At 40.7% G+C, this 26,663-nt stretch overlaps 2 protein-coding genes across 2 annotated transcripts in view; one reads left to right on the forward strand and one right to left on the reverse strand.

The window, feature by feature from the left end:
- LOC134568271 (specifically androgen-regulated gene protein-like) overlaps positions 1–4,978 on the reverse strand; it is a 37,407-nt gene extending 32,429 nt beyond the window's left edge. The window contains exon 1 of the mRNA XM_063426718.1: positions 4,885–4,978. The gene's annotated coding sequence lies outside the window, so the exon portion shown is untranslated. The remainder of the gene's footprint in view (positions 1–4,884) is intronic.
- LOC134568269 (uncharacterized) lies at positions 3,178–26,663 on the forward strand. The gene is made up of 7 exons (XM_063426716.1): positions 3,178–3,884; positions 4,417–4,500; positions 5,008–6,089; positions 10,860–11,245; positions 16,952–17,112; positions 18,603–18,735; positions 25,459–26,663. The coding sequence occupies exons 3-7, from the start codon at positions 5,864–5,866 to the stop codon at positions 25,639–25,641; spliced, it is 1,089 nt and encodes a 362-aa protein (XP_063282786.1). The 5' UTR covers positions 3,178–3,884; positions 4,417–4,500; positions 5,008–5,863; the 3' UTR covers positions 25,642–26,663.

The following is a 26,663-nucleotide window of genomic DNA, read 5'->3' on the forward strand; positions in this document are numbered from 1 at the left end:
TTGGCTAGTTATATTGTATTTCGATATTTTTTGTACCTTGATCTTGGCTTGTTTTTACGTTTACGCATGCTCTGATTTTTACATTCATCCAGGTCATTTTAAGGTCCAGTAATATGTCCTTTCTGTTTATTTATTCCTGACCTATACTTGTAAGTTGGGTAGGAAAGCCGTGATAAATATACTAGATAGCCAAAGTTTGTGATGCCTGCTTGTCAAAAACCTCTTAACAAAATTATAGGTGTTACCATGGATGTGGGTTTCCCATTTAGACAGAAAAGCTGCTACTCTTCGTAGAATATTTTACATTAGTTGTAGAAGATTGCAGGTATTTCTGTTCATTCAGTCATAAAAGAATTAATGAGGCCAGCCATCAATGTTCGGTCACTAAGCCTTATTCATAGTTGATGTTCAAATTCATCCCAAAAGTGTTTGATGGAGTTGAAGTCAAGGCTCTGTGCAAGTCAACCAAGTTCTTCCAAACCAATGTTGCAAACTATTTCTTTATGGACCTTGTTTATGCTCAAAAGTTTAATGATTTACCCATTATTGTTGCTACATAGTTGGATTCAGTAGCTATAAGGTGCTCCACTACAGGAACTGAGTGGCTTTGCTTGAATCACAAGAACCATCCAGAGATAATGTACCTCTTCCACCAAGATTTCCAGTTGGCGCTATGCAGTCAGGCAGGTAGCATTCTCTGAGTATCCACCAATCCCAGGTTTGTTTTTTGGATGGTAAAGTGTGAGAAGGCATTGTTCAGGATGTATTTAGGACAGGCGGGAGGATCCAGCTGTATCCAGGACAGGTGGGAGGATTGCAGTGAGTTGTGTTGAAGTGAAAAAACAATCAAACACATTTTATTTCATTGACATACCATCCGGACTACATCCCAACTACAAAAATAATCTAGGGGGGATCCATCCTCAACAATTTTCACTATTGCCTAATGGAAATAATTCAGGCAATCTCAAGGAAAACGTTGCTGCTGCTCGTCCAAAAAGTGCCAAATCTTTATTAGTAACTCAAAACATTGATCTGACACACATCAATTCTGGGCTCCTAGAACATGATGGAGATCTATGCGTTTTGTGTGTAAGGCACAAATATGCTACCCTCCCCACTATATAGCCATATTTTAGGTGCAGATATCTTAATTCATTCACTAGCCAGCCATGCAGAAAGGCTTGCAGCAAGACCTGGAACCTGAACCTACACCCTAAAGACTTTGGAATTTAGAACATCGCTATCCAAACAAAGGGAGAGCATCACCTAAACTGGCAAATACAGAATACTATTCACAAAAACTCAAATCTTAAATGAATTAGTAAATTAAGAAATAAAAACAAAAACCAACCTTACCACTACTAACATACATAGCAAATCAATTCTAAATACCTACTGTCTATTAAAGAAACACTCAAAGGTGTATTCCTAATGCTATAGTGTCCCTCAGCCTTAAGGCTATTGTCCCCCCCGGGGGTGGAAAGGTTTGAAAACAAACTTATAGAATTACCTCCTTCCAGTGCGGAGGTCAGGTCTAGCCCCCTCTTTGCCTCCTCTGACTTTGTCAATGGGGAGAAGAAAATGCACATGTGCAGAAAGTGTCTTAGGCCTTCCCTATAGGAACACATTAAATCAATGCTTTCCAATTGGGATTTTGAAGACACTGGATGACCTCAAGTGTGAGAGACAACCACTAGAGGCAGTCTTAACTCCTCAATGTAAACATAGCAGTTTCATTGAGATGAAATGGTATGGGTGCCTATAATGTCCCTTTAAGTTTACAACATAACACTCTGTATGAGCTATTGATAAATTCATTCTTTCTACATGCCACTTTATTCTGAAATAAATAACCCATCGTACAGCACTATGGAATTTGCTGGCGCTATATAAATAATATAATGATCTATGAAATTGCAACATATTGTCATGGCAAAGTTTAGATTCAGTTTCAGCTGCACAATGTTTATTAATTCCCCCTCATATTCAGATCTCTTAAAGGGAATCCAAACAGTTTAACATATCAACTAAACATATAGGTTTTAGATATTAAAAATAGCAACCATCATAAAGAACAACAACAACAAAAAAAAAATAAACAAAATAAACCATAGCAAAAAAAACCAACAACAACAACAACAAGCATAATATTGGTATAGGAAAGAAATGTCCCAGTCCATATTCAATCCAAGGGGAGCCCTAGTAGCCAAAGTAATTATCCCAAACATTTCTGTCTTGGAGATACAGTGCATTGCTCACAAAACAGGTAGATCTCTTGCTCACAAAACAGGTAGATCTCTGGTGTGCAGATGCTAAAAGCTCCAAACTACTGTATGTTAAATTAGTGTTAATAGAAATGTATTGGCGTTACCAATGACGATTTTGCTCTATTTGAATAAGTAGTAGTTATATTTTTCTAAGGATTGCCAGGACTTATTCACTCATACCCTTATTTGGCAGATGGACTGTCAGCTTGTTAACCACAAGGTGGGGGGCCTTGAAGTTACAAGTAGTCTTGGAGAGACCGATTTTCCCTGTGAGCACGTAAATTTTACAGCTGTTGGAGTTAAAGGGACACTGTAAATCAAACTCTAAAATTTCTTTGAATTGGTTATAGTGCTTGCTGTCCCCTTGCACATTCCCTCCACATAGTGTTAAACCATTTTAGAGCAGTTAAACACTAAACAAGGGTTACTGGCCACCCACAGTCCTGCCCACTCCGGGGGATGCAGCTAAGGCAGAAATTACACACTTCTTTGTAGTCATACCCATATATACCGTCAGATGGAGCTTTGATAGGCCTAGAGCAGTCAGCTGATACTCTCAACCAATCACAGCTGCCCATTGCTGCCGGGGCTAATACTTCCTCATTAGCCAAAACAACACAGAAGGGATGGGCTGCTAGGGTCTCTCATTTAGCATTAAAAGATAAAAACATTAAAAACAGTTTAATATGGATAAATGACGGTACTAGGGGACTCCAGACACTGTAACCAGTTTAATGAGATGAATCAGACACGGTGCCTACAGTGTCCCTTTAAAGGTAACGTCTAGTTCACCCCCTGTTTATTGGATTAGTAAAAGTGAAAATAATTAGCAAATATCAATAAAGCTTGTTGACAAGGAAAAAAAAAAGGGAAAAGCATGTGACATCATTTCCTTTGAACACAGGGATGCAGACAGACAGGAAATGAGAAGCTTGCACATGCAACTTAAAGCATTGACACAGACTGCACCATTACTAGGCAGGCATCGAGGGGGAAGGGGCAGGAGGTGACAGCTGCAAGGTGTCATTATTTTACTCTGCCTGTTATGTACGTAGCCGTAGGGATAGACATAATCTCAGGAATCCTGCAATGTATTCACTGTCACAGGGCAGAGAACAGTTAGTATATATTCAAACACCCTAGTCTTTTTGAATACGGGACATTTTTTTTTTTTTTCTGAGTTCCTGTAAAAAAATACATCTACTTTAAAATCCATACAGGAAAAAACACAATATTATTTATCTTTAGTATAAGAGCGTAGTGGGTACCACAATTAAACTCTGAGAAGATTATACCTTTAGAAAAAAATAATAATAATTTCAGACAATATTCCTAGATCTGGGAACTACTAAGCTATTTCCTTGAGTCACAGGGGTTAATTTTTAAATAATAAGGTATGCAGGCAGATGCTCGGCATCATCATATATATAGTTTGGGAGTACACTGAATTCAGTTTTTATTTGATATCACCAGAGTCTCCCAGGTGGCACTAATTAACGTCTCCCCTAAATTAGATTTAGAAATAAAATAGTTAAAACATGTGGATCTCTTTGATTTGGAATCTATGTCCTGAGTTCATACTGTGAAGGACAACTGATTTTAAAACGTCCCCAGGTACGTATATGGCCAGCACAATTAACCCTTTAATTGCCGGAGTGTGGTACAATATTGTTCGCTCCACCAGACACAGAAAAAGGTTAATAATGTATGTAATGTTTTGTGTTGGGCGTCTAAGAAATCAAGAAGTAAGTCTGCACTTTGATACAGGAAATAGGCAGACTACATGGACCAATTGGGGTTTATATGCCAAAATAATTGATATTTATTGATTCAACAGTGAACCTTTTGATTGCCTGGGATGTGCCCAACATGATGCAAACCAATGCAATGGGCACCCTTTACAATCAAATAGTTACAATGTAGTCAATGGTAGCAATGTAAGGTATTGCTATTGTTTTTTTGGCTTATTGCTCTCATACGTATGTCTAGTTTAGAGCTTACATGTGGCGACTATGTCCTTGCTATTTGCAGATTTGTTTGTCATAGCTGGCAGAGACATTGATTTTTAACAATTCAAACATATTTCAAACCTGGACCTTGTTGACTGTGTATATGTTTTTTTTTTCCTTTATGTTATTAAACAGAGAACAATACAGTAATACAAGTCACCTCTATTTACCTTGACAAACCGGACTGTTTGCTTAATGGGTGCATTTTTGAAAACCGCCTGGTAAGTAAACAAATACATTGTTGCCAACAAGTTCCTATTGCCAGATAGGCACAGGTAGAACACATTTATGTAACTAAAACAAATGTAACTCTGCATAACGTGACTACTTAGTGAACTGATGGCTGTGTTTTAATTTTGCCTTTCCATAATGCTCAACCACCATGGCAGAACATCTTAGAAAATAAAATTGACATTCTTTTTCATAGTGATACTTGCAACACTGGCTGAGGATTACAGACGTTGTTGCATAGCTGGGGAGATACTTGATGGCTAGTTTTAGAATATATTCTATGTTTTGCGGTTTAGAAGGGTGGCTTACAGTCAATTTCACGGAAAGCTAATTTTCTTTTAATATGTATATAACATAATTATTCAAGGGCTGACCTTAAAATGAAGCATTTCTTTTCTCTTCCAGATGCAAACAAACAGATGACATTTAATTCTTTGTTTTCTCCATTGGTACTCGGGGCTGAATTCTGACAATTTATTTTCTTGTCTTTGGAACAGGTTAATTTGCAGCCCAGTGATTCTGTAGGTATGAAACTTCTCTAATTTAACGCGTCGAAGGCTTAGAAAGATAATCATCGGTGCCGTATGAAACATGCAGTTCGCAACGCAAACATAGTGTATCCATAGCACCAGTGGCTGTCAGCCAACTCAATCGCAATATTAATGACTTCAGTTGGATTACCCTTAGGATGCAAGATTTGAGTTTAGAAAGGATTTCAAATTCCTAAACTTTCTGTTATATCTTAAAGCTGCTACTTAAAAAAACACCCCAGATATTTAGTTAGGAATTCATTTATTTTTTTCATTATCATATCTGTAGCTAAATTAAAAAAGGATTTAATATTTTTCTAGAGTGTTTTTATAAATTAAAAATAGAAAGGGCCATTGTGTTATGTACGGCATTTGTTATTTGTTAACTATTTTTGTCGTTTTATAGAGAGTTTGTAGAATTTTTTCAAAGTTAAAAACGAAAAGAAAAAGCAAGGACAAAGGTTTTATACAGGTGACAGGTTTACGCGTAAAAGATTGTTGCTTTGCAATATCTATTGTTTGCGACGTTGTGAAGCAAAACATTTAATCTTTTTGTTCCAGTTCTATAGACAATACGTTTCCTATAAACAGAAAGTTTACTGAAGTCAGAGACTTCTACTTACGTGCATACTTCCCTAATTAGTGGTTTTAGTTTCTTCTGTGTTTTTTGGGGGGTTTTTTATGAGCAAAGGATACTCCAAAATATCCATAAAGCCATTTTACCACTGTTGGGAAGTAAAATCAAGCCCAGTATCGAATTTTCACAAACTGATTGAGGCCTTACCAGTAAAAATATTCAGGAGAAAAAGGGCACATTTGAAACATGAGTACGATTAATTGTTACATGTCACAAAACTGTGAAAAAGAGGATAGTGGCAATAATTCACAGCCAATCTACCAGGTTCTCCAGCCAAAACAACGGAAATTAGTTCTACATTTGGATTTGAATAATACAATCCTGGTGTCTGATGCAGTTACAGGACAAGGACCCACTGCAGCTTTGAACTCCTATCTGTGTACAGTTACCTGGGGAAAGCTAAGTGACACAGGTAAGGCAAAACAAAATCAAGTGTTTCTGATGGGGTATTGATGAATTGAGGTTTGGGGTTTTCCACATTGTATTTCTTATTTTTGTCTCCGAGATAACAGAATATAGACTAAATATTCACTTGGCTTGGCTAAGTTGCTTATGTACAGTGTGGGTCAACGAATGTGCCATGCAAGCAAATTTGGTTAGTCTGTAACATTCTACATGGCGGCTCAAAGGGACACTATAGTCACCAAAACAACTACAGCTTAATGTTTTTCAGAGAAAAGGCAGTGTTTCCATTGCCCCCTAGGGGAATTTTGCTTATAGAGATGCATTTCTGTGAGGAGGTGCTGATTGGCTAAAATGGTGTTTGGCGCTGCTCCCATCCCACCTCCTTGCCGATTTCAGCCAATCCTAAGCTTTCCTCATGGGAATGTAGTGTGTGTAGGAGATATAGTGTGTAAAGGACCCAGAGTGTGTATAGGAGATTGTGTGTGTGTGTAGAGGATTAAGAGTGTATATAGGGTAAGGGATCTAGTGTGTATCTGGAGCGTAATGTGTGTAGTGGTGCAGTGTAAAGGGTGCTGTAGTGTGTGTGTGTGTGTGTGTGTGTTTATATATATATATATATATATATATATTTGGACTATTGTATGTGTGAGGGGCGCAGTGTGTGTGTGTGTGTGTGTGTGTGTAAGACTGGTGCTGTGTGTGAGGGTGTTTTTATCTGCCGTCACATTCTAGGTTTCTAATTTCCTTTGTTAACTCACTGAGGGTTATTTTATAGATCATATATATATATATATATATATATGTATATATGTATATATATATGATCTATAAAATATGATGTGTGAGTGAGGGTGCTGTGTGCATCTGTGGGTGCTGTGTGTGTGTGTGTGATGTTGCTGTGTGTGTCTGGGTGCTGTGTGTGTCTGAGGGTGCTGTGTGTGTGCCTGGGGGTGCTGTGTGTGCCTGGGGGTGCTGTGTGTGTCTGGGGGTGTTGTGTGTGTGAATGTATTTTTTATCTAAATGTATACATGTTGTAACTGCGGCAACGCTCAGACCTCGCAAGAGGACCAGGCGGAGCTGCTGGCTAGAGCTCCCCGGGTCCTCTATCCTCTCCCTCCCCAGCTGGCGGACGCATCTCAGTGACTGTGGGCCGGCAAGCCCACTGGCCCACGAAGGGATACAGTGGGGCCAGCGCTCGGGTAGCACTGGCCCTGCAGGGGCTGTCAGGGGAGATCCTGTGATCTCCCCTGCCGGCCTTGGCCCACGGCCATCGTGGCCCACTGGGCATTTGCCCGGTATGCCCGATGGCCAGTCCGGGCCTGGCTAAAGGCATTCAGTAGTCTAACATTCCTGGGATGAAAACATCTAACCATTGGCAACCTGGATCACAGGAACAGTAGAAGTAAGAATCCCATACATAGTGTAAAATCAGGACATACATTCCCCCCTCTGTCCCCCCAAACTTGAACTCAACATCATCAATTTTTTTTCTCTTCTTCTCCACCCCCTTTTTAAAATAGTATGCCCCCTTTATCCTTTCCCTCCCTATCCCCACTCATAAATAGTAGGAGTATATTCGAAGCAGGATAGTCCTCTCCAACCTCATCACCCATCCCCTTCCCCCTAACCCCAACCGAGGGGATCCCACCGTATCAGCAGAAACATCCCTTCATTCCCATTTACACCTGCATGATATCGCCCCCTCTGAGCTACCCCAGTCCTTGATGGCTTCAGGTCAAGGCTAGTCCCAACCTCCTGGAGGACAGTATGCAAGTGTCCGACTCAGAATTGCGTGCAAATCAATGGTCCCCTCAAGAACAGAGAATCCCCGCCAAGATGGCATAATCCACTCCTCTTCCCCCCCCCCCCTCATTTGTGAGCCATGGTCCTGGAGGTAGGCTGGTTCTGTAACCTGCTTAAGTAGTGGGGATACTGCTTAACAGCATGCTCCCAGGGGACTGCAGGTTAGTGCTCATTCCCTCTATCCCTCCCAATAAGCAAGGAAAGCAGTCCATATGCCCACCCAAGTCGGTAGTCGTACCGCTATCCGTAGGGAGTCGAGGCCCATGTGGTACTCACGATTTGCCGCTGGTAACAGTCCCACATGACCTCTTGCTTCTGGATAGCTTGTCAGGTAAAGGTGCAGGTGGTCTAACAGATGTCGATAGCCATCTGTTCTTCTGGGTTAGTTGGGTGGGGGGTTAGGGTGCTATTTCTTCAGGCCAGTGTGCCTCAATCTATTCGTTACGGTGCCTTACTTAAATGCTGAATAAGAAGCCCCATTTATAGGGGATATTCTGTTCTCGTAAGGCAGTCATGATAGTCCTAAGAGCTCTTCTCGCCTCAAGTGTAACTGGTCAGAGGTCATTAAACAGTGAGACCTCAGAGCCTTGGTACCGCCATGTGGCTTGCACTCTGGTCTGCCTTATGATGCATTCCTTGAGTGGAGATTGAAAATAATATCTCGGGGATCCCCCTCCCTCAGTCTACGTCTTAAGGACCTGTGAGCACGCTCAAAGCGACTTTCCATTGGAGCATCATCCCCCAGGACCAGGTGAAAAATCACGGTCCTCAGCGCCTCTATGTTCTCCTCCCTGTCCGGTTCAGGTAACCCTCTTACCCGGATGTTGGAGCGACGGCTTCTGTTGTCGAGGTCCTCAACCAGGTGGCGCAGTGCTAATAGCCTGCAGCCTTGCTGCGCTATGGCTGTGTCTGCGGCAGATGCCTGTTACTGTGCGGTCTGGGCCCGGGATTCAAGTGCCCGTATGCGGCCACCTTGTGCGTCCACATCTGACTGCAACGCTGTCACCGCCGAGGTGAGGGATGCCATGAGGGTGCTTGCCAGGGACTGCAGGTCTGATTTTGTGACCATAGCAGCCGCCAGCCTGATCTCTGCTCCTATATCTACCAGCCTGGGTTGCTCCTGTTCCGAGCTGGTCAAAGCAGAAGACACGGGCACCGTCTTGGATTCATGTGCCTCGCGTTTAGGCACCAACGGGATTTGTAGAAAGTCATCCGTCGGCCCCGACAGTAGCGCCGGGGGTGCAGCCCTGTGGGTCTGCGGGTGCTCCTGTTGCTTGGTGCGTCCTATTAGGTAAGTGTAATCCGCGGCAAGTAGCGTTTATTAGCTTGGTGGGGAGGGGCTCGGGTCTCAGACATCCAAGCCTCTCGGATTTCAGACCACGCCCCCATTTTTAGATCATTTAACTCAGCCCGAGATATTTGACAAATAAACTCCTATACAATAATATATAATGCAAAAGTAAATATGAACAAATAGCAAACTTAGAAATATTTCCCTAACTCTGCCATAGTTACATCTTGACTATCTTAGACTAAATTATGGAAAATCAGTGCTTGTAATACTTAGTGAATAAATCTATTGTATTTCATCATTTAAAAAAAAGTTTGTCTCTGAAACTGTGTGAATGTTTGTTGGTGTTCTCATTTAGATGAATTTTGTTTCAATGCATCTGGGTGTTGCAAATTTAAAAGTACACCCATGACAATTTAAAATAGTCTTTATCCTCTTTACAATGCCACAATAGGAAGGGTTTACTCATTTTTTATGGCTCCACATAGGAGTAAGGTAAAATCGCGGTATAGTAAAATTTGAAAAACTGTACACCTATAATATTCCAGGATTTGTCATCATTAAACTCATACCAATATAGTTCACCATGACTGATGGCAGAATTAAAGGGGATATTGTGAATCTTTTAGTGGGTACTGTCACTGGTGGTGAAAGCAGAATTCAACTAAAGGGGACACTCCAGGCACCAAAACAACTGTATCACAATGAAGTTGTTATGGTGCCATAAGACCCCCGGGGGCACTCTTAATTTTTCAAGGGGTTAAACCATTCTCAAATGACATCCGGCTTCTGATATTTCAATTTCAGTAAACACAGAATGCCGCTGGCATGGGACCCGCTGATTGGCTGAGAGTGGTCAGCTGAGGCTCCCAGCCAGTCCGTTACTTTCCATTTACAAAACTGGCTTAGAAAGAAATGTACCTTTTCAAAGCCAAATTTGTGAATGGGGAGTTCTAGAACGGTTTAACCCCTTGAGGTAAGAGTGCCCTCAGGGGCCTGCTGGCACCATAACAACTTAATTTAGATGAACTTGCTTTGGTGATTGGAGTGTCCCTTTAATGATTTTCATGAACAGTTAATTTTTTTTTCTAAATTGGCTGTTTTACCTTAAATTTGCAACTAACTTGCCTGATCATATTGACTTGCTATTTATTGAGCCGGTTTTACAATGTTCTGCTTCCAGATGCTATAATACGTGTTAAACATATATACATGATTGTAATTGTAATAAAAATGTTTGTCAAGCTGCATTCTGCATAAATTTTTGCTTCCTATCGTGTTTTCCCAAAAATATGACATCCCCCGAAAATAAGCCGTAGCTTATATTCGGGGGATGGTCCTAATATAAGCACTACCCCGAAAATAAGCCGTAGTTGTTCGCTGATCTATGTTTGGGAATTTTCCCCGAACATAGACTTGCGGGATTCCATTCGCAAGTAAGCTTATCAGGGAATCTCCCTGAACATAGACCTGCTTTCTAGCACACAGTTTCCCCTCCGAAATAAACCTCCCCCGAAAATAAGCACTAGTGCGTTTTTTCGTGGGGAAAATTAACATAAGACCCGGTCTTATTTTCGGGAAAAGACTATTTTGTTTTGCATTGGTATAATGGCATCACAGAAAATGCAGGATTATGACACTTAGAAATTAGAATATTAAACCTAAATTGTCATTTAATTTCAGGTGAATGGCAGTGGTTGAATGATTGCCTTTCAGCGACTCCTCCATCTAAGGATGCCATTAACTATTATACCAAGTTTGGCCGTAGTACGGATTTTGTTGACACTGAACTCGGCCGGAGGTTTAAAGAAGTCCACACCCATCACATGAAATTATTAGAGTGGAAAGGAGAACATGACAAGGTCTTCACCCAGGTGGGCGAAGATAGAAAGGCATATAACTGGATCCTTCCATCCTTTTTCTATCTGATAGAAAAGCTTCACCAACAAGGACGCCAGTTCACTATCATATTACGGACGTTTGGGACAGACCTCCCACTTGTACTACAGGCCGTTCATTCTGCTTTTACAGGGAAACACCCACACTTCCCTCAACTGCAGAACATACCGGTAAGTACTTGTTTGCTTTTTCAGGAAAAAAGTGGTCAGACATCAGTATTGGGCTGTCAATGGCTAATCATAACCATCAACATTTGTGAGATTTAATCCTCAAAATGTGGTCTTTAAATAACAACATTTTTTAAAATTATTCAGATATTTTTTACAATGTGTAATTAATTGACATTTACATATTTTTTCTGAATTTGTAAATTAATTTGGCAGACATATTTATAAACATTTTTACAATGTGAAACTCTTCACACAATAAAAAATAAAAAAAAACATATAAAAAGATGTAAAAACTACTAGAACCACAAAAAACACTACTCAATTAAGGTACCAATGAGTAAAAATGTTTACAATGTAAATGCCCAGGACAAAGCAAAGTATACCATGAGCTACTAGATTTGCAGATCGATTGACACTTTTTATAGATCACTCAAGATCTTGTGTCATAATTAATCAGCCTCCTATGCAAATGCTCTTCTACAAGAGAAAACATAATTTGTATATGTCTTTGTACAGTTCTTACAAAACTCTTATTCATTTCCTTATCATTGCCTGTCTTGGGTACTGCAACCTTTTTCTTATTTTCCATGTCCATACTTCCTGCTAAATGTTTAACTCAACTCCAGTCTATATAAAATGCTACCCCCATCATGTGGCTGACACAACATTTGTCTTCTGCTAAAAAGTTAGCATTTTCCAGTTCAGCTATTTTGGCCATTAACACACTTTGAATTCCCAATAACTCTTACATAGGTGAAAAATCTGGTAACTCCGTATAACCATGAAAAACCATGTACCTAGCATTCCACTAGTTTCTCATCCAGGTCAAGAATGCAATATTACTCTAAGCACTCCCCTACTCATTATCTCAATTTAAAAGAACAATCCAGGCACAAACCAATTAATCTAAATTAAAATGTTTTGGGGCCATGATTTGCCCGGGCAGGTTTTTACATTCAGGGGTAACCCCAAAGTTGCCTCATGCACCGATTTTAGCTCATCCCCCCAGCAGCATTCGGCTTCTGAAATTGCAGATTTAGGAAGCAAGGAGCAGGGGCACAGGTGATTGTCTGAAAGCAGTTAGGTGATGCTCTCAGCCAATCAGTGACTCTTCTTTTACAAAACTGGCTTGGAAAAGGTATGCCGGTTTTGTGAATGGGAAGTCACTGATTGACTGAGAACATCAGCTGACCTCTCTGTCATCAGCTGTGGCCCTGCCTGGCAGCACTCCGCGATTCCTGAATATGAAATTTCAGAAGCCAGAAGCCGCAAGGGAGGGAACTGAGATTTGCACTGAATGTAAGTGTGCGCCTGGGGGGTCTTCAGCACCATAAAAACTGAATTTAGACAAATTAGTTATGGTGCCTTATGATACCTAAACTATGCCTTAAAGAATAATCACCTCTTTTATCAATCTTAATTGTTTGTCTCCCACAACATGTATAATCCCTCCCTCAACACTCATATTTTAAAATAAGCTTTCAAATCATTTCACAAATCCAACACAGGCAGTTCCATAATATCCATAACACTCTACATTTACCTTGTGTCTTACTTTTCCTCTTCTCTTTTATGTATTTGCATTAAAAATCTTATATAGTGCACTTAAAGGACCACTAAAAACACCCAGAACACTTCATCTCAATGAAGTGGTCTCGGTGCTGTGGCTCTGTTGTTTTAGTCATTTGATCTAAAACATTGCAGTTTAGTAGACACAGAAATTTTTGATTGAAGGGTTAAACACACCTCTAGTGGCTTCCAACAAACACTAACAGAGGGTGTGCCCATACATAAGAATAAATAACTCAAGTTCCATGGTTTAAGGAATGTTAATAAAATAATAAATCTTTATTAGAAAAATGTTAAAAAAATAATCAATAAACTATAACCCAAATAAGTGCAAAAAAAGTGCTACACACACTGGGTCTAAATCTTAGATGAGGTCTATTTTTGTGAAACTCAAGTATAGTGAATACTTGGGACAAATGGACCATGCATCTGCCTGGGAGCGTAAATATTGGCATAAAGAGAATCAAAGTCAAAGGTACTTGTAGAGGAAAGATACCTGCATATATTATAATTGTAAAGAAAGATATATATATATATATATATATATATATATATATATATATAGCAAAATCCCCTCCTTATAAACTAGGACTGGAAACAATCACAAGCTACCCAGATATAAAATGAGGCAAAAAATGGTGTAAATTCCCTTCCTATTTAGGATTATTCTGTGGGTGACTGTCAATGGGGTAGATAAAGATATAAGAAATATAGGTATCTTGAGTAAATAGCTGTAAAAAACCCCACTGTAGGTCTAGGCTGCCAAGTATCTCCACTTATGCAAAGTATTAATCAGCAACTCCTGTATATAGATAAAGAGGAAAGTAGAAAAGTAACTCACTGCCCCCCTAAATAAATAACAGTATCCGAGTGCTAAATAGATCGAAATAAAGATACTTGGTTGCAAAGAGAAAATGAAATATGAAGCAGTCACTAGTTACTGTGAAGATTAATTCCAAACGGAGTACAAAACAGAGGGGTGTCTCCTGCCTAATTCTAATCGGTATAGTACCCAGGCAAAACGGTCCCTACATTTCTTACTAGCTATTAGTCATCTCGGAGAAATTGTATCACAAGACTCCCATGAAAGAAAGACCCATATTGATTTTAAAAAGCCTAAGACTAGCGTCTTACTCGACGCGCGTTTCGGCGCTATGTGGCGCCTTTATCAAGAGCAGTGAAATATACTCCGAGCCCGCCGTAACTTTTAAGGTTAAAGGCCCGCCCATCATAGTACGTCATGCGGCCAATCGTATACCGCCGCGTCACGAAAGGAGAGGGGCCAAATGTTGCTCGATGAGGAGCATTGATTGGACGATCATTGTGGAAGAGACTCCCCCCAGCATGATGTCGCTGGAGGAGGACCGGGCAGTAGCACCAAGTGAGTTTTGTTGCTAGAAAAAGTTAAATACTATACTATTAGTATTTTTTACAGGTCAAAGGGGGGCTGCATCTAAATATAGACTTGGACACTATAGTGTTAGGAATACATGTCTGTCCTTTAACCAGAGTGCGTTCCATAGGTTAGATATTTTGTATGCTTGCACGCAGTGCTCTTAAAAACCTCAATGTTGACTTGCTTATTTCTGTCAAACTATATGTTCTTATACTCTTTACTTACATTGTATATATTATTTAGCATGAGTTTCTTTAACCCAATCAGGACTGGTCCTTAAGCTTTCTGTTTCAAAAAGAAACACCTAACTCGCTTGGCGACCATAGCGCTGTTTAGAGCTGGTAATGCTAAATAAGCAGGAGATCCTGGCCTAAGGTTCAAGTTTGAGCAAAGTCATGATGATGGCAAAGAATGTCATGTATATCCTAAATTATATCATTTACAGGGTAGGAGGCGTATTAAGAGTCCCTGGAGTGGCCAGGCTTAAAGCAGTCGACTAACAAGAGAATAGTCAAGGAACAGGTCGAGTTCAAGGACAGGAGAAGTACGCAATAACAAAAGGCTATGCAGGGTCAAAAGAAATCAGAGAACACGGTCATAATGCAAAGAAATCCCTGATAACAAAGAATGTGCCATTAAGTACTCATAAGATCACAACAGGATACTGACTGCTGGTCCCAATGGACTTTTATATAGATTGAGGTAATGGCTCCATTTGCGTCACTTCTCTTCTCTCAGAACGTAGATGAGCATTGATATTGATGCAATACCACATTTCGGCACACACATGCTGCCTCATAAATTGATGCAGAGACACAGCGTCAGAATTGACCCCAAATGGCGTGGGATTAGGTGGAAGATGCCAAAATGACGTGGAGATCCATGAACAAGGGAGGACTGAGCACAAATATCGTAACACTTTCTGCCCTTCCCTCCCAATCTGCAGTGTTTGCTTATTTTGCTCCAATAATCAGACTGTACAGGGTGGGATCACTGTCATTTCTGGTATTTGTAGTTCATATGCTACACTTCTGCATTAGAAATATATATCTATAGTCAATCAGTATCTAATGTGTTCAATAGTCAGAATATTTAAGAATTATTAGAATTACAGTCAGAATATACTCGTCAGAATTAGAGGCTTTTGAGATTGAGTTAAAATAGAAATCTTAACTAAATCTCAAACAAACTGCTGAATTTAGTATATCTAACTATGCAGACACAGAAATGTAAAAATATTCTTTGCTATCTAGTTTTTAGTGTTACTATTCTATTTATCATACAGTTTACTTACCTGCAATTGAATAGGCTGGAAAATGAAATACTGGTACGGGTTATTACGAGGCTCTTCTCCGCAATATGTTATCTGTACCCAATATAGAGACATACAAAGTGCCTTTTTAAATGTCAAAACGAAAAAGAATTGTTTAGGCCCTTTATCGTCCCTGCCTCCCATGTCTCATTGTCTATAGGCTGTCTGCAGACAATCACAGCAGGTCTTTGCAAATTGCTTTAGACACAGCCGTCAAATCCGCTCTCTGTTATCTCGCTAGGATACGGTGCATTGGTGTTAAAGCCCATTAAAAATATTCTTCACAAAGAGGATTGTTTTTCTTAGTAGAGAAGCTTCAAAACAGGGCTTGCTGCTAATAAAGTCCATGACAAAAGCATGACCCCTCCATAACCTTTTTTGCAACAACTGCAAGTTGCCCTTAAACTACTGGCTGCATTTCAATACGGTAGCAGTCTTACAAAGCTGCGGTTTGGCTTGAGATTGTTACTCCTAAAGCAAGACTTTATCATGGGCAGACGGGATAGACCTGGGTAGCATAAACATTTTTAAAGGACTTCTTCAACCTGCGCAGTGGGTGTCCCCAAGCAATCCTGTAATTTGGAAGTCCAGCCACAATTTCTTTGTTTTTATTTTTTTAGTTGACTTGCAAAACAAACCTGCTCAAACAGACCCTCTCTATTTCCTCATCCAGCACAAGCACAGATCATAATTTATGGTCTCATGAAAGGGACTCTACATTCACAGGTTAATGATTTGGAGTATATGGCCTGTGTCTGCAAGGCATTGTTTACACTGCTGTCTAAGTCTACCGAGTGACAGCCACTAGAGGGACCCTCTTGGTTTGGTCCTGCACAGATTTCACATGGAGATGCTGAAATGCTCCCCACAGAAGATGTAGTGCTGTTTGGCTCAGCACAGTGATTTGCCATGCAAGAGCACAAGTCCCCCAGTGTTTCCTAATGGGGAAGCATTGGATTGGCTGACACCATCAAGATTGATGATCTTAGCCAGGAAAAATGGTGAATAAAACTGCATTTTTATTTCACATGGAGTGGGGACAGTCACCTAAGTAGTTAGAAGAACAATATAGCATTAGAAATACATGTTTGTATTCCTAAAGCTATCATTTTCTTTTAATCTACCTCAGACGTGGTTGAAAAGTATCTACTGATTGTTATTTACCAGATATGTTGGTTCTCAATATAAAATAATACTGTGGTAAAAAATAAAAATAATTTATCATAGGAGTCTGCATTGCATAACAGGACATAAAGGAAATAAAAAAAAACATTTCTAAAATCCGCTCATCTCTGGCAGAAATGTAAGTGTGGGTGAATGCGTTACCATATGGCCTCATGGTTAACTTGATTAAGACATTTAATAGCACCTTAGAATTCGTATTTTTTGGTAAATTGTAGTTATATACATTTCCCCCACATTGTTACAGATGACCGTGGATCTGACGCCAGGAAAGATCCGTTGCAGTAAACGAGTATCTGTTCTCACTCGTGGATCTGATCGCATTTCGACAAAAGCTAATGAGGGGGTCATTTATGACTACTTCAGGACTATGACTGGCATCGGAGGCTTCCAGGATCACTTTGAGTGGTAAGAAAAACGTGAACTTTTTGCACAAGATGATGCAATGACAGAATTCCAGTGTATATTAGGATTTCATTTTTTAATTCTTCCAGGGACAGAATATTGTCCATCTAAGTAGTAGTCTCATTAATCCAATTTAAATTCATTGTTGAGTTCTTATGTTACCCTCTTACTTGTGATCAACTAGAAAATTGACCACATTAACAGCTTTAAGGATGCTTGACTAGTATAGATGTTAAATAGTATAGTTAACAGTAAGTCATTATCTTGATAGGAGGACTCCAGACTTGATGTATGCTGCAGGTGACCATGACAATTCCCTACAGGTCCCAGTTTAGGGAATAACCCTGCCCGTTTTTCTGAATTATGCCTCTCAACAACTGAGTGATTCTGCCGCTTTTATAGTAGGGTGCCATTGGCCCAAATTTGTAACATAGGGACTACCCTACGTTACAAATTTGGGCCAATGGCACCTTCCTCTGTGTAAGAATAGCTGTGAGATAGTATATATTTACTACATTTCTACAATGCCAGTTACAAATGTAAGCATGCTTGCTGAAAACTAGGTTAATTGCTTAATATTTTATGTAATAAAACTTTATAATACTTGAAAAAGCATATTAAAGTAGAAAAAACAAAAACAAAGTGCATGTACAAGTTTGACAAAGAAGGAAAGTGGGGGACAACTTAACCCCTTAAGGACACATGACATGTGTGACATGTCATGATTCCCTTTTATTCCAGAAGTTTGGTCCTTAAGAAGTTAAAGGACCACTATAGGCACCCAGACCACTTCAGCTTAATGAAGTGATCTGGGTGCCAGGTTCATCTAGGATTAACCCTGCCTACTGTAAACATTGCAGTTTCAGAGAAACTATATGGGTTAATCCAGCCTCTAGTAGCTGCCTCATTGACAGCTGCTAGAGGTGCTTCCGCGCTTCTCACTGTGTCATTTTCACAGTGAGAAGACGCCAGTGTCCATAGGAAAGCATTGAGAATGCTTTCCTATGGACTGGCTGAATGTGCACGCGGCACTTGCCACTTTCGCGCATTTAGCCGATGACGACAGAAGGAGGAGGAGAGTCCCAGCTCCGAGGGAGCCCGGCGCTGGAGAAAGGTGAGTATTTAACCCCCTTCCTCCCCCTTCAGCCCGGTGGGAGGGGGGCCACGAGGGTGGGGGCACCCTCAGGACACTATAGTGCCAGGAAAACGAGTTTGTTTTCCTGGCACTATAGTGGTCTTTTAATCTAAAAAACTATCCTGCCCAACTAGCAGGCTTTGATCCTATAGAACGTACATAGAATTAATCTTTTTTTGGGGGGGGATTTTGCGAACTTTGATGTTTGGTTTGGGATATTATCTTAATGATGAAGTTGAACTGCTAACCCAATGCTAACCACAGACATTATAATTCCAAGCATGTGCTTTTTTTAACCTAATCTCACTTTACCTATTTGCTATTCTCGTTAAAAAAAAAATATTCCATTCTGTCTTAGGTGGGCTAGAAATAGCTTTGGAAGTGTAGGAGGGAAACCTTTTTGGATCGACCCAAGTGACTGCGATGCTCAACATATCATCATAGACGACAATATTCGGCCAAATGAAGAGGATACAATTGTCAATTGTCGGGTAGGTTTCAGTAGACCCCTAAAACCTTTTACAGCCGCACTTTTACAAGATAAATTAAGTTACCGGTATTTTGGAAGCAGGAGTATCTTTACTATTAAACCTTTTCATTAATGTTTATGCTTCCTGATGGACAGGAGCTAAGCTGACTAAGGAGTAATGTCTTCTTCTGTTCACCCTCTTAGCACATCACTGCTGAATATGTTGTAATTTAATAAATTATGGCATTTGTTTAACCCCTTTGCGACGCTAGAAATTTTCTGTCATGCTTGGCCTACCGTTAAGGACGCATGATGGAAAATTTCCGTCATTTACGAAAGTTAACCCCAGATTGCAGTGATCACGGGGTTAATGCTCCTCCGGTCTGCCTCGGTATCCGCGCTGTCCCTGCAGCTGTGATCACTCTGATCGGCTGTCAGAGCGAGCACATGTGCTGCACGGACTCCCGGTCCGCCTCCCTGTGCTTCCGCGGTCATTGTGAAGTGCAGGGAGACAGATCAGTGATGATCCTCTTAACCCTGTGTAATAAAGTTTAATCCCACCCCCTCTTTTTCCCCCTGCTTTAATAACATTAACCCCTTCACTGACTACAGTGATCAATTGGCAGGGACTACATTTTACTGTGATCTGTTTTTGGTTTAACCCCTGAGGGTTTTTTCTTTTTTTTTTTTTATCCCTCAGGAGTTACATTTATTTTATTAATTAATTTAAATATTTCAAAATTATATTTTTAGCTAGCTGGGGTGGTTGTAAGTAAGTGGAGAATTGAGGAATTTGGTGTTAGGCTAGCTAGGGGTTAACGTTAGAATTTTTTTTTTAAAAAAAGCTTTAACCTCCCTAGCGGTATTCCCGAGCGTGACTCGGGGTTAATTTTCGCTGCCAGAAGCGGTAACCCCGAGTCACGCTCGGGGTAGAAAACTCAGAGTCTCCTTACCTTCTCCCTGCGATCCAGCGATGTCCCCGCTGTGATTGCCGGTGAGAGCCCCGGCGGATGCCTCCATCTGCCCTCCCGGATCCGTCTCTGTGAGCCGCAGAGGCTCATGGGTGCGGAACTGGGCGGGTAATTCAAATGTCTAAAAGTTCTAAAAGTGACACACACAAAGTTAGGTGATACAGTGTAATCCTGTCAGATTACATTGTATCACCTCAGATTTGACACAGTATCACCTCAGATCATCCTACACTGCCCTGCCTGCCCCTTTTGCTGTAATTTCTGCCCATAAAATAATTTTTTTTACCATGGCATCAAAGCGTCACTTTAGCATCTCCAAAGCGGCTTTGGATCAGATGAGTGACAGCGGCAGCGACACAGAGCCCCTCGCAGAATTGAGCGACGGCGATAGCGATTCGTGGCAAGATTCGTCATCCGACTCTGACAGTGACCAGAGTAGTGGCGACAGCGACGATTCTGCACCCGAGCTCAGTTATGTGCGCACTTGGTGCCTTATTGATTGCGGTATGGATGAGGTACCGCCGCCAAGATTTCCGTTTACTGGATCACCTGGGATGAAGGTAGACGTTGAGCACAATGATCCTTTGGCATACCTAAAATTATTTCTCTCAGATGACGTCATTGAAAAGATTGTCACGGAGACAAATCGCTACAACGAGCAGCAATCAGCTACTCTGCATAGCAAGTTTTCCAGGAACAGAAAATGGAAACCGGTGACTAACGAGGACATCTGGAAGTTTCTGGGGCTAATACTTCTTCAGGGGGTGGTGGGGAAACCCCAGCAGAAATGGTACTGGACTACCAATAAATTGCTGGCAACCCCATTTTTTGGCACCATCATGTCCGAGTACCGATTTTCCCTCATAATGAAGAATTTGCACTTCACCAACAACGAGGAATTTGACGAAGCCACACATCCAGCGCCAAAACTCAAGAAGATCTGGGAAGTATACCAAATGATCCTAAAAAATTTCCAGCAGGCCTATGTGCCAGATAGAGACATCAGCATTGATGAAAGTCTGATGGCTTACAAGGGACGCCTCAGCTGGATTCAATACATCGCATCCAAGAGAGCACGGTTTGGAATAAAATCCTATATGCTCTGCGAGTGTGCCACTGGCTATATATGGAATTCCGTCATATACACCGGTAAAGGAACACAATTCAACCCCAGGTACAGCGGCTATGGGATGGCAACGTCATCAGTCCTTATACTGCTTGAGCCATTGCTGAATCAGGGGTATTGTGTGACAACGGACAACTTTTACACATCGCCTGAGCTGTACGAGTTTCTGATAAAACACAAGACTGATGGATATGGAACCGTTAGGGCCAACCGACGTGAACTGCCATCTATGTTTGCCAAGCAAAAACTGAAAACAGGAGAAATGGTTGCCTGGCAGAAAGGAAAGATGATGGCAATGCGTTGGCGTGACAAAAAAGACGTATGCCTAATGAGTACAGTGCATAACACCTCCACTGCCATGGTCCACACAAGAGGTGGGAAAGATGTCATGAAGCCACGACTTGTGATTGACTACAACAACACCATGGGAGGAGTCGATAGAGCTGATCAGGCGATGACATTTTATCCGGCTATGCGGAAACAACAAAAAAAATATTACAAAAAAATCTTCAGGCATCTACTGGAACAATGCCTCTGGAATGCCTATATACTGCACAAAGGAAAGAGTGACATGCCTCTTGTTCATTCTGACTTTATCTGGAAGGTGGCGGAGCGGATTTTTGTGAACTACCAAACGGCATCAGTGGCCGTGAACAGATCTGGACGTCGTGCTGTTGACATTGTCAACCCAGAACGCCTGACTGGTCGTCACTTTATGGATTACATCCCGCCAACCGCAAAAAAGGAAGCACCTACAAGGATGTGCGTAGTTTGCTGCTCAAAGCGAGATAGCAATGGAAAAAAAATCCGAAAGGAAACCAGATTCCATTGCCCTGATTGTGATGTCGGTCTCTGTGCAGTCCCATGTTTCAAAATTTACCACACCCAGGATGTTTACTGAATTTTCTTTGTTTGACAAATTTCATTATTTATTACATTATTGAATAAAATTATATTATTTATTAGATTATAATTCATGATTTTATGTTTCAAACTTTATCACATCTGAGAGTACTTTTGGTCAGGTTTAAGAAAGTAATTACTGGCCTACAATACATAACACCAAATTTCCATGCAAAAAAATTGTACCGCTTTTGGTACAAAATTCCTGACATAATCATACCGCCAGGGAGGTTAAAAAGTTTTTTTAAAAAGTTGGAATTGATAATTGATATATGGGTGGGTGGGAGTTATGGGGGATTTACTGTTAGTGCTGCTTACTGCTAGGGGTTAACAGTAAAAAAAGTTAATAGAAATTTTTAAAGTGTAAAAAATGTTTTAAAAAAAGAATGAGTAAAAACAAAAAAAGTTTAAAACTAAGTTTTAAAAAGTAAAAAAAAAAGGTTAACCCCTTAGTGACCAGACCATTTAAAAAAAATTCTTACCGTTAAGAACCAGGACTCTTTTTTTACATTTCTGCAATGTTTGTGTTTAGCTGTAATTTTCCTCTAACTCATTTACTGTACCCACACATATTATATAGTGTTTTTCTCGCCATTAAATGGTCTTTCTAAAAATACCATTATTTTCATTATATCATATAATTTACTATAAAGAAATATGTGCTCAGCAACATCTCCCGAGTACAGGGATACCTCCCATGTATAGGTGTGTCAGGTTCTATGGGGGCTAAAATACCTTATTTGGAGGGTGCGCATTCCAGTTTTCCAACTTGGAATTTTAACAGCTGGTCATGTCCTATTTGGGACATTTTTGAAGTCGGACAATGTAATTTACCCCCATCAAACCATATATTTTTGAAAAGTAGACACCCTAGGGTATTTCAAATGGTGGTATTTTAACACTTTCCATGCACTAATTCTACCACCAGTCTTTGTTAAACTGTTGGGTAGTCATTTTTTTGTGTTATTTTTCTCTCACATTGTACTTTAGGCATGGATTCTCAGTTCCTGTTATGCGTCACTGACAAAGAACACCCAAATATGTGTTGAGCAACATCTCCCGAGTACAACAGTGCCCCCAATGTACAGGTTTTGTGGATCTTTGCAAACTTACAGGGGTCAAATGTAGGGCTGTCCCCTTTTCCATGTTTGCACATTGAAATTTGCCAGATTGGTTTGCTGGGCCCATGTTGCCTTTAAGAACGTATAGCAGCCTAGGAATTAAAATTAACCCCATCATGGCATACCATTTGTAAAAGTAGACAACCCATGGTATACAAAATGGGTTATGTCTAGTCTTTTGTAGTAGCCACTTAGCCACAAACGCTTGCCAAAATTAGCATTCAGATTTGTTTTTTTGCATTTTCTTTACACAAAAACTGCACTTTTACTGGTGATTTCATCGTCGGGATAAGTTTTACTGTTTTAAACACTCATATCTGTGTTCAGCGAAGTCTCCCGAGTATAACAATACCCCCATATACAGGTTTTATGGTGTTTTGAAAAGGTACAGGGTCAATAAAGGGCTTGCCCAAGTTTGCCGGATTGGTTTGCTGGGTCCGTGTTGCCTTTTGAGACCATATGGTAGCCCAGAAATGTGAAATAACCCCATCATGGCATACCATTCTCAAATGTAGATAACCAAGAGTATTCCAAATGGGGTATTTCCAGTCTTTTGTAGTAGCCATTTAGTCACAAACGCTGGCCAAAGTTAGCGTTTTTATTTGTTTTTTGCATTTTTTTACACAAAAACTGCACTTTTATTGGTGATTCATCGTCGTGATAATATATATATATATATATTTTTTTTACTTTTTAGCAACCTGGAGGACTGTCTCACAGCTCAGACAGTCCCCCTGCTGGCAGCTCCTAGACTCCTATTGCAGTGATGTGATCATGGTGATCACATGGCCCTGAAGGACCGGGGTGGCCGGAGCTGCTGCAGAGTGACTTCTGGGGTCTCCAGCAGTCACCCCCGACCGTGATCGGCGCAGATCGTCGGGCCAGGTAAGTCCAGGGCTCCTATTTGCCGCGGTCGTACTAGGTACGTCCGCGGTCCTTAACAACCATTTTTTTGTCGGACGTACATAGTATGTCCACGGACGTTAACTGGATATACATAGATATATAAATAATTTCATTCTAAGTGTATTTTGATATAAATGTATATATTAATATAAAAATACAGTTAGAATAAAATTAATATATATATATATATATATATATATATAATTACAAATTTTTTTTTACAGGTTTGTATTTTTTATAATAATATATATTCTATTATATATAGTTATTATATATGTGTGTAATTTTTCTCTGTTATTTTTATATTAATATATGTGGGGTTTTTGGGGCATTATTTTTTATAAATAATGAGAACTTATAAATGTATATGTGACATCAAATTAAAGCCCCTTTTATCCCTCTAAACAACGGTATATATGTGTTGGTGCAATAAATGACAGCAGGGGCGGGCTGGGACCGGGGGCCAGCATCCAGCAAAAAAAAAAGGAAAAAATCCAAATCCCCTGCCTCTGGCTGGGGACTCGGATTTTTCAACTTACCTCACTCTCCCTGCAGCCTGTGGAGTCTGCCGGCCTCTCCTGATGTCAGGAGGAGGGGGCGTGACTTCCACTGCTCTTCTCACAGGACTGCTGGGGGAGTCTGTGAGAAGAGCAGATTAAGTCACGCCTCCTCCTCCTGACATCATCAGGAGTGCTGACTTCCCTGGCTGCTGGATCCTGCCTCCTGCCCACCCCTCTCTGGCCTAATGTAAGACTCAGGGAGGGGGGGAATACACTTTGTTTTTGTTTTTGTTTTTTTTTTATCCCCCTCCTCAGCCCTGACCCCCTTACTCATCCCATGTCCCCCTTCCTCAGCCCATGCCCCCTTCCCTTGTTCCCCTTCCTCAGCTCCTGCCCCCCTCTCAGCTCCTGTCCCCCTCTCAGCACCTGTCCCCCCTCAGCTCCTGTCGTCCCCCTTCTCAGCTCCTGTCCCCCTTACTCAGCCCCATAACATCCCCACCACATCCCCACTACAGCTGGTCTCCCCTGATTTCAACCCATATCACCAACACCACAGCCCCTTTCCTGTATTGTAGCCATCAACCTACTTCAGCCCCTATCCCCCCCACTACATTTCCTAACCCCCCAATTACAGCTCATACCCCCCACTACAGCCTCTAGCCCCCTACTACAGCCCTGTCCCCTTACTCAGTCCCTGTCTACTGGCTTTAAAAGTGTAAAGTTTGTGTGTGTGTATATCAATATATCTGTGTGTGTGTGTGTCAGTATTTCTGTGTGTGTGTGTGTCAGTGTTTCAGTATGTCTGTCTATGTGTGTGCAAGTGTGTGTGTCAGTCAGTCAGTATGCCTGTATGTGTGTGTCAGTATGCCTGTAACAGTGTGTCTGTCTATGTATGTGCATGTGCCTGTCAGTGAGTGTGTCTGTTTAGGTGACTGCACCCCCTTTCAATCACATTGGAAAGGTGTTTTTACTCTCCTCTTGGTGCAATGGGCCACTTGACTGGATTTGCCCCCAGGCCTAAGGCTGCCAGCCCTCCCCTGAATGACAGAGATGCAAATTGCATTTGAACACAAACAGCAAAAAATACAAAAATGGCTTGTGTCTTTAAGGGTAAGACACACTTTTGAAGCTGTGTCCTTAAGGGGTTAATAACCTCCCTGCTATTGCTTTCTATTCTGCTGAATCAAACCACAATTACAATTTTTTTTTCTGCTTTAGATGCTTCTCAGTAAGGAAAACGGGCAAGAATATCGGGCAGTGCCTACGTCGGAAGTGTATGACGTCTGCTTAGTGCAGACAGATCTTCTCAGAGCTATTGCAGAAGAGGGTTATTTTCTCGACTGCGTAAGAAAATGTGAAGAAAATTATGAGCATTATCTCTCTACACTCCAAGATGAATAGACTCGATTAAATGCTACATGGATCGTTTACTGAATACTTGTAGGACTGTTACTAGAAATGCAAACATAGAATATAGCACTGTATGTGGTGAGTTGACAGTTGAATTGCAAAATTTAGGTTCGACTCATGGAGTCTAATTTTGCATTTTTTTTAGCCTATTCACCACTACTTATAAGTTAAAATGTTACTCCAAGCCCCATAACCACATCAGTGCTTTAAAGTTGTCATGGTGCAAGTAGCCTGTATATCCAGCATTTCAGTATGAAATACCATCGATGTTTTTTTCCATTACCCTGAACAGCACCAGAGCACTCCTAACATCATAGCAGACAGCAGTGGTTATGGTTCTTAAAGTAACCCTTTAATAACACTTTGGAGTTCTACAGAAGCAAGCACTGAATAGTTTTGCATTGCAAGTTTCTCTATATTGTTTACAGTTCTCCAATAATTAGAACGCTGCCTCACTGTGAAGGTTTGCACTTCATTAAATGTTACAAAGCGGGTTAATGAAACTCCATATCCCTGGAGGACAGTGATAATGCATTTTGCCTACTAACCTCTGTACAGAGGCTGGTACTCCCGTCACTCTGTGTAAGGCTTGTCTGGCTGACAATGTTGGGAGTTGTATTCTGCAACATATTAAGTGTACTCTACTGAGCCATTGCAAGCGTGTCAGTTTGACAGATGGGCTTCTGCAGCATAAATGCCCCTGTCTCTACATCAGGTGGGCACGTGTTTCATTCATAGAATCAATTTACATTTTCAAGAATTCCAGATATAAATGTGATCAATCTATGAACAAAACATAGGCCAATTTGTAGAGCTTGCATTTTAATGCCACTATAGAGTATTTATGAATGATGGTGTAAAATATCCAGTGTTGTATCCAGTATAATTACAATAATGATCATAATTCAGAATGTAGAACATTAGCAGGCTTTTTAGTCTGTTATCAGCACTGAAATCCTTTGACTGTAGTAAATGAAATTGTGTTCTTAAATTAAATTGGTTCAAAAAGAGAA

Source organism: Pelobates fuscus, chromosome 7 (assembly GCF_036172605.1).
Source record: "Pelobates fuscus isolate aPelFus1 chromosome 7, aPelFus1.pri, whole genome shotgun sequence".
In the NCBI taxonomy this organism is placed as follows: Eukaryota; Metazoa; Chordata; class Amphibia; order Anura; family Pelobatidae; genus Pelobates; species Pelobates fuscus.

Coding starts and splice junctions, on each gene's coding strand:
- LOC134568269 (XM_063426716.1), top strand. CDS start 5,864: ATGAGTACGATTAATTGTTACATGTCACAAAACTGTGAAAAAGAGGAT. Junction 11,246..16,951: donor CTCAACTGCAGAACATACCG/GTAAGTACTTGT, acceptor ACATTGTTACAG/ATGACCGTGGATCTGACGCC. Junction 18,736..25,458: donor ATACAATTGTCAATTGTCGG/GTAGGTTTCAGT, acceptor TTTCTGCTTTAG/ATGCTTCTCAGTAAGGAAAA.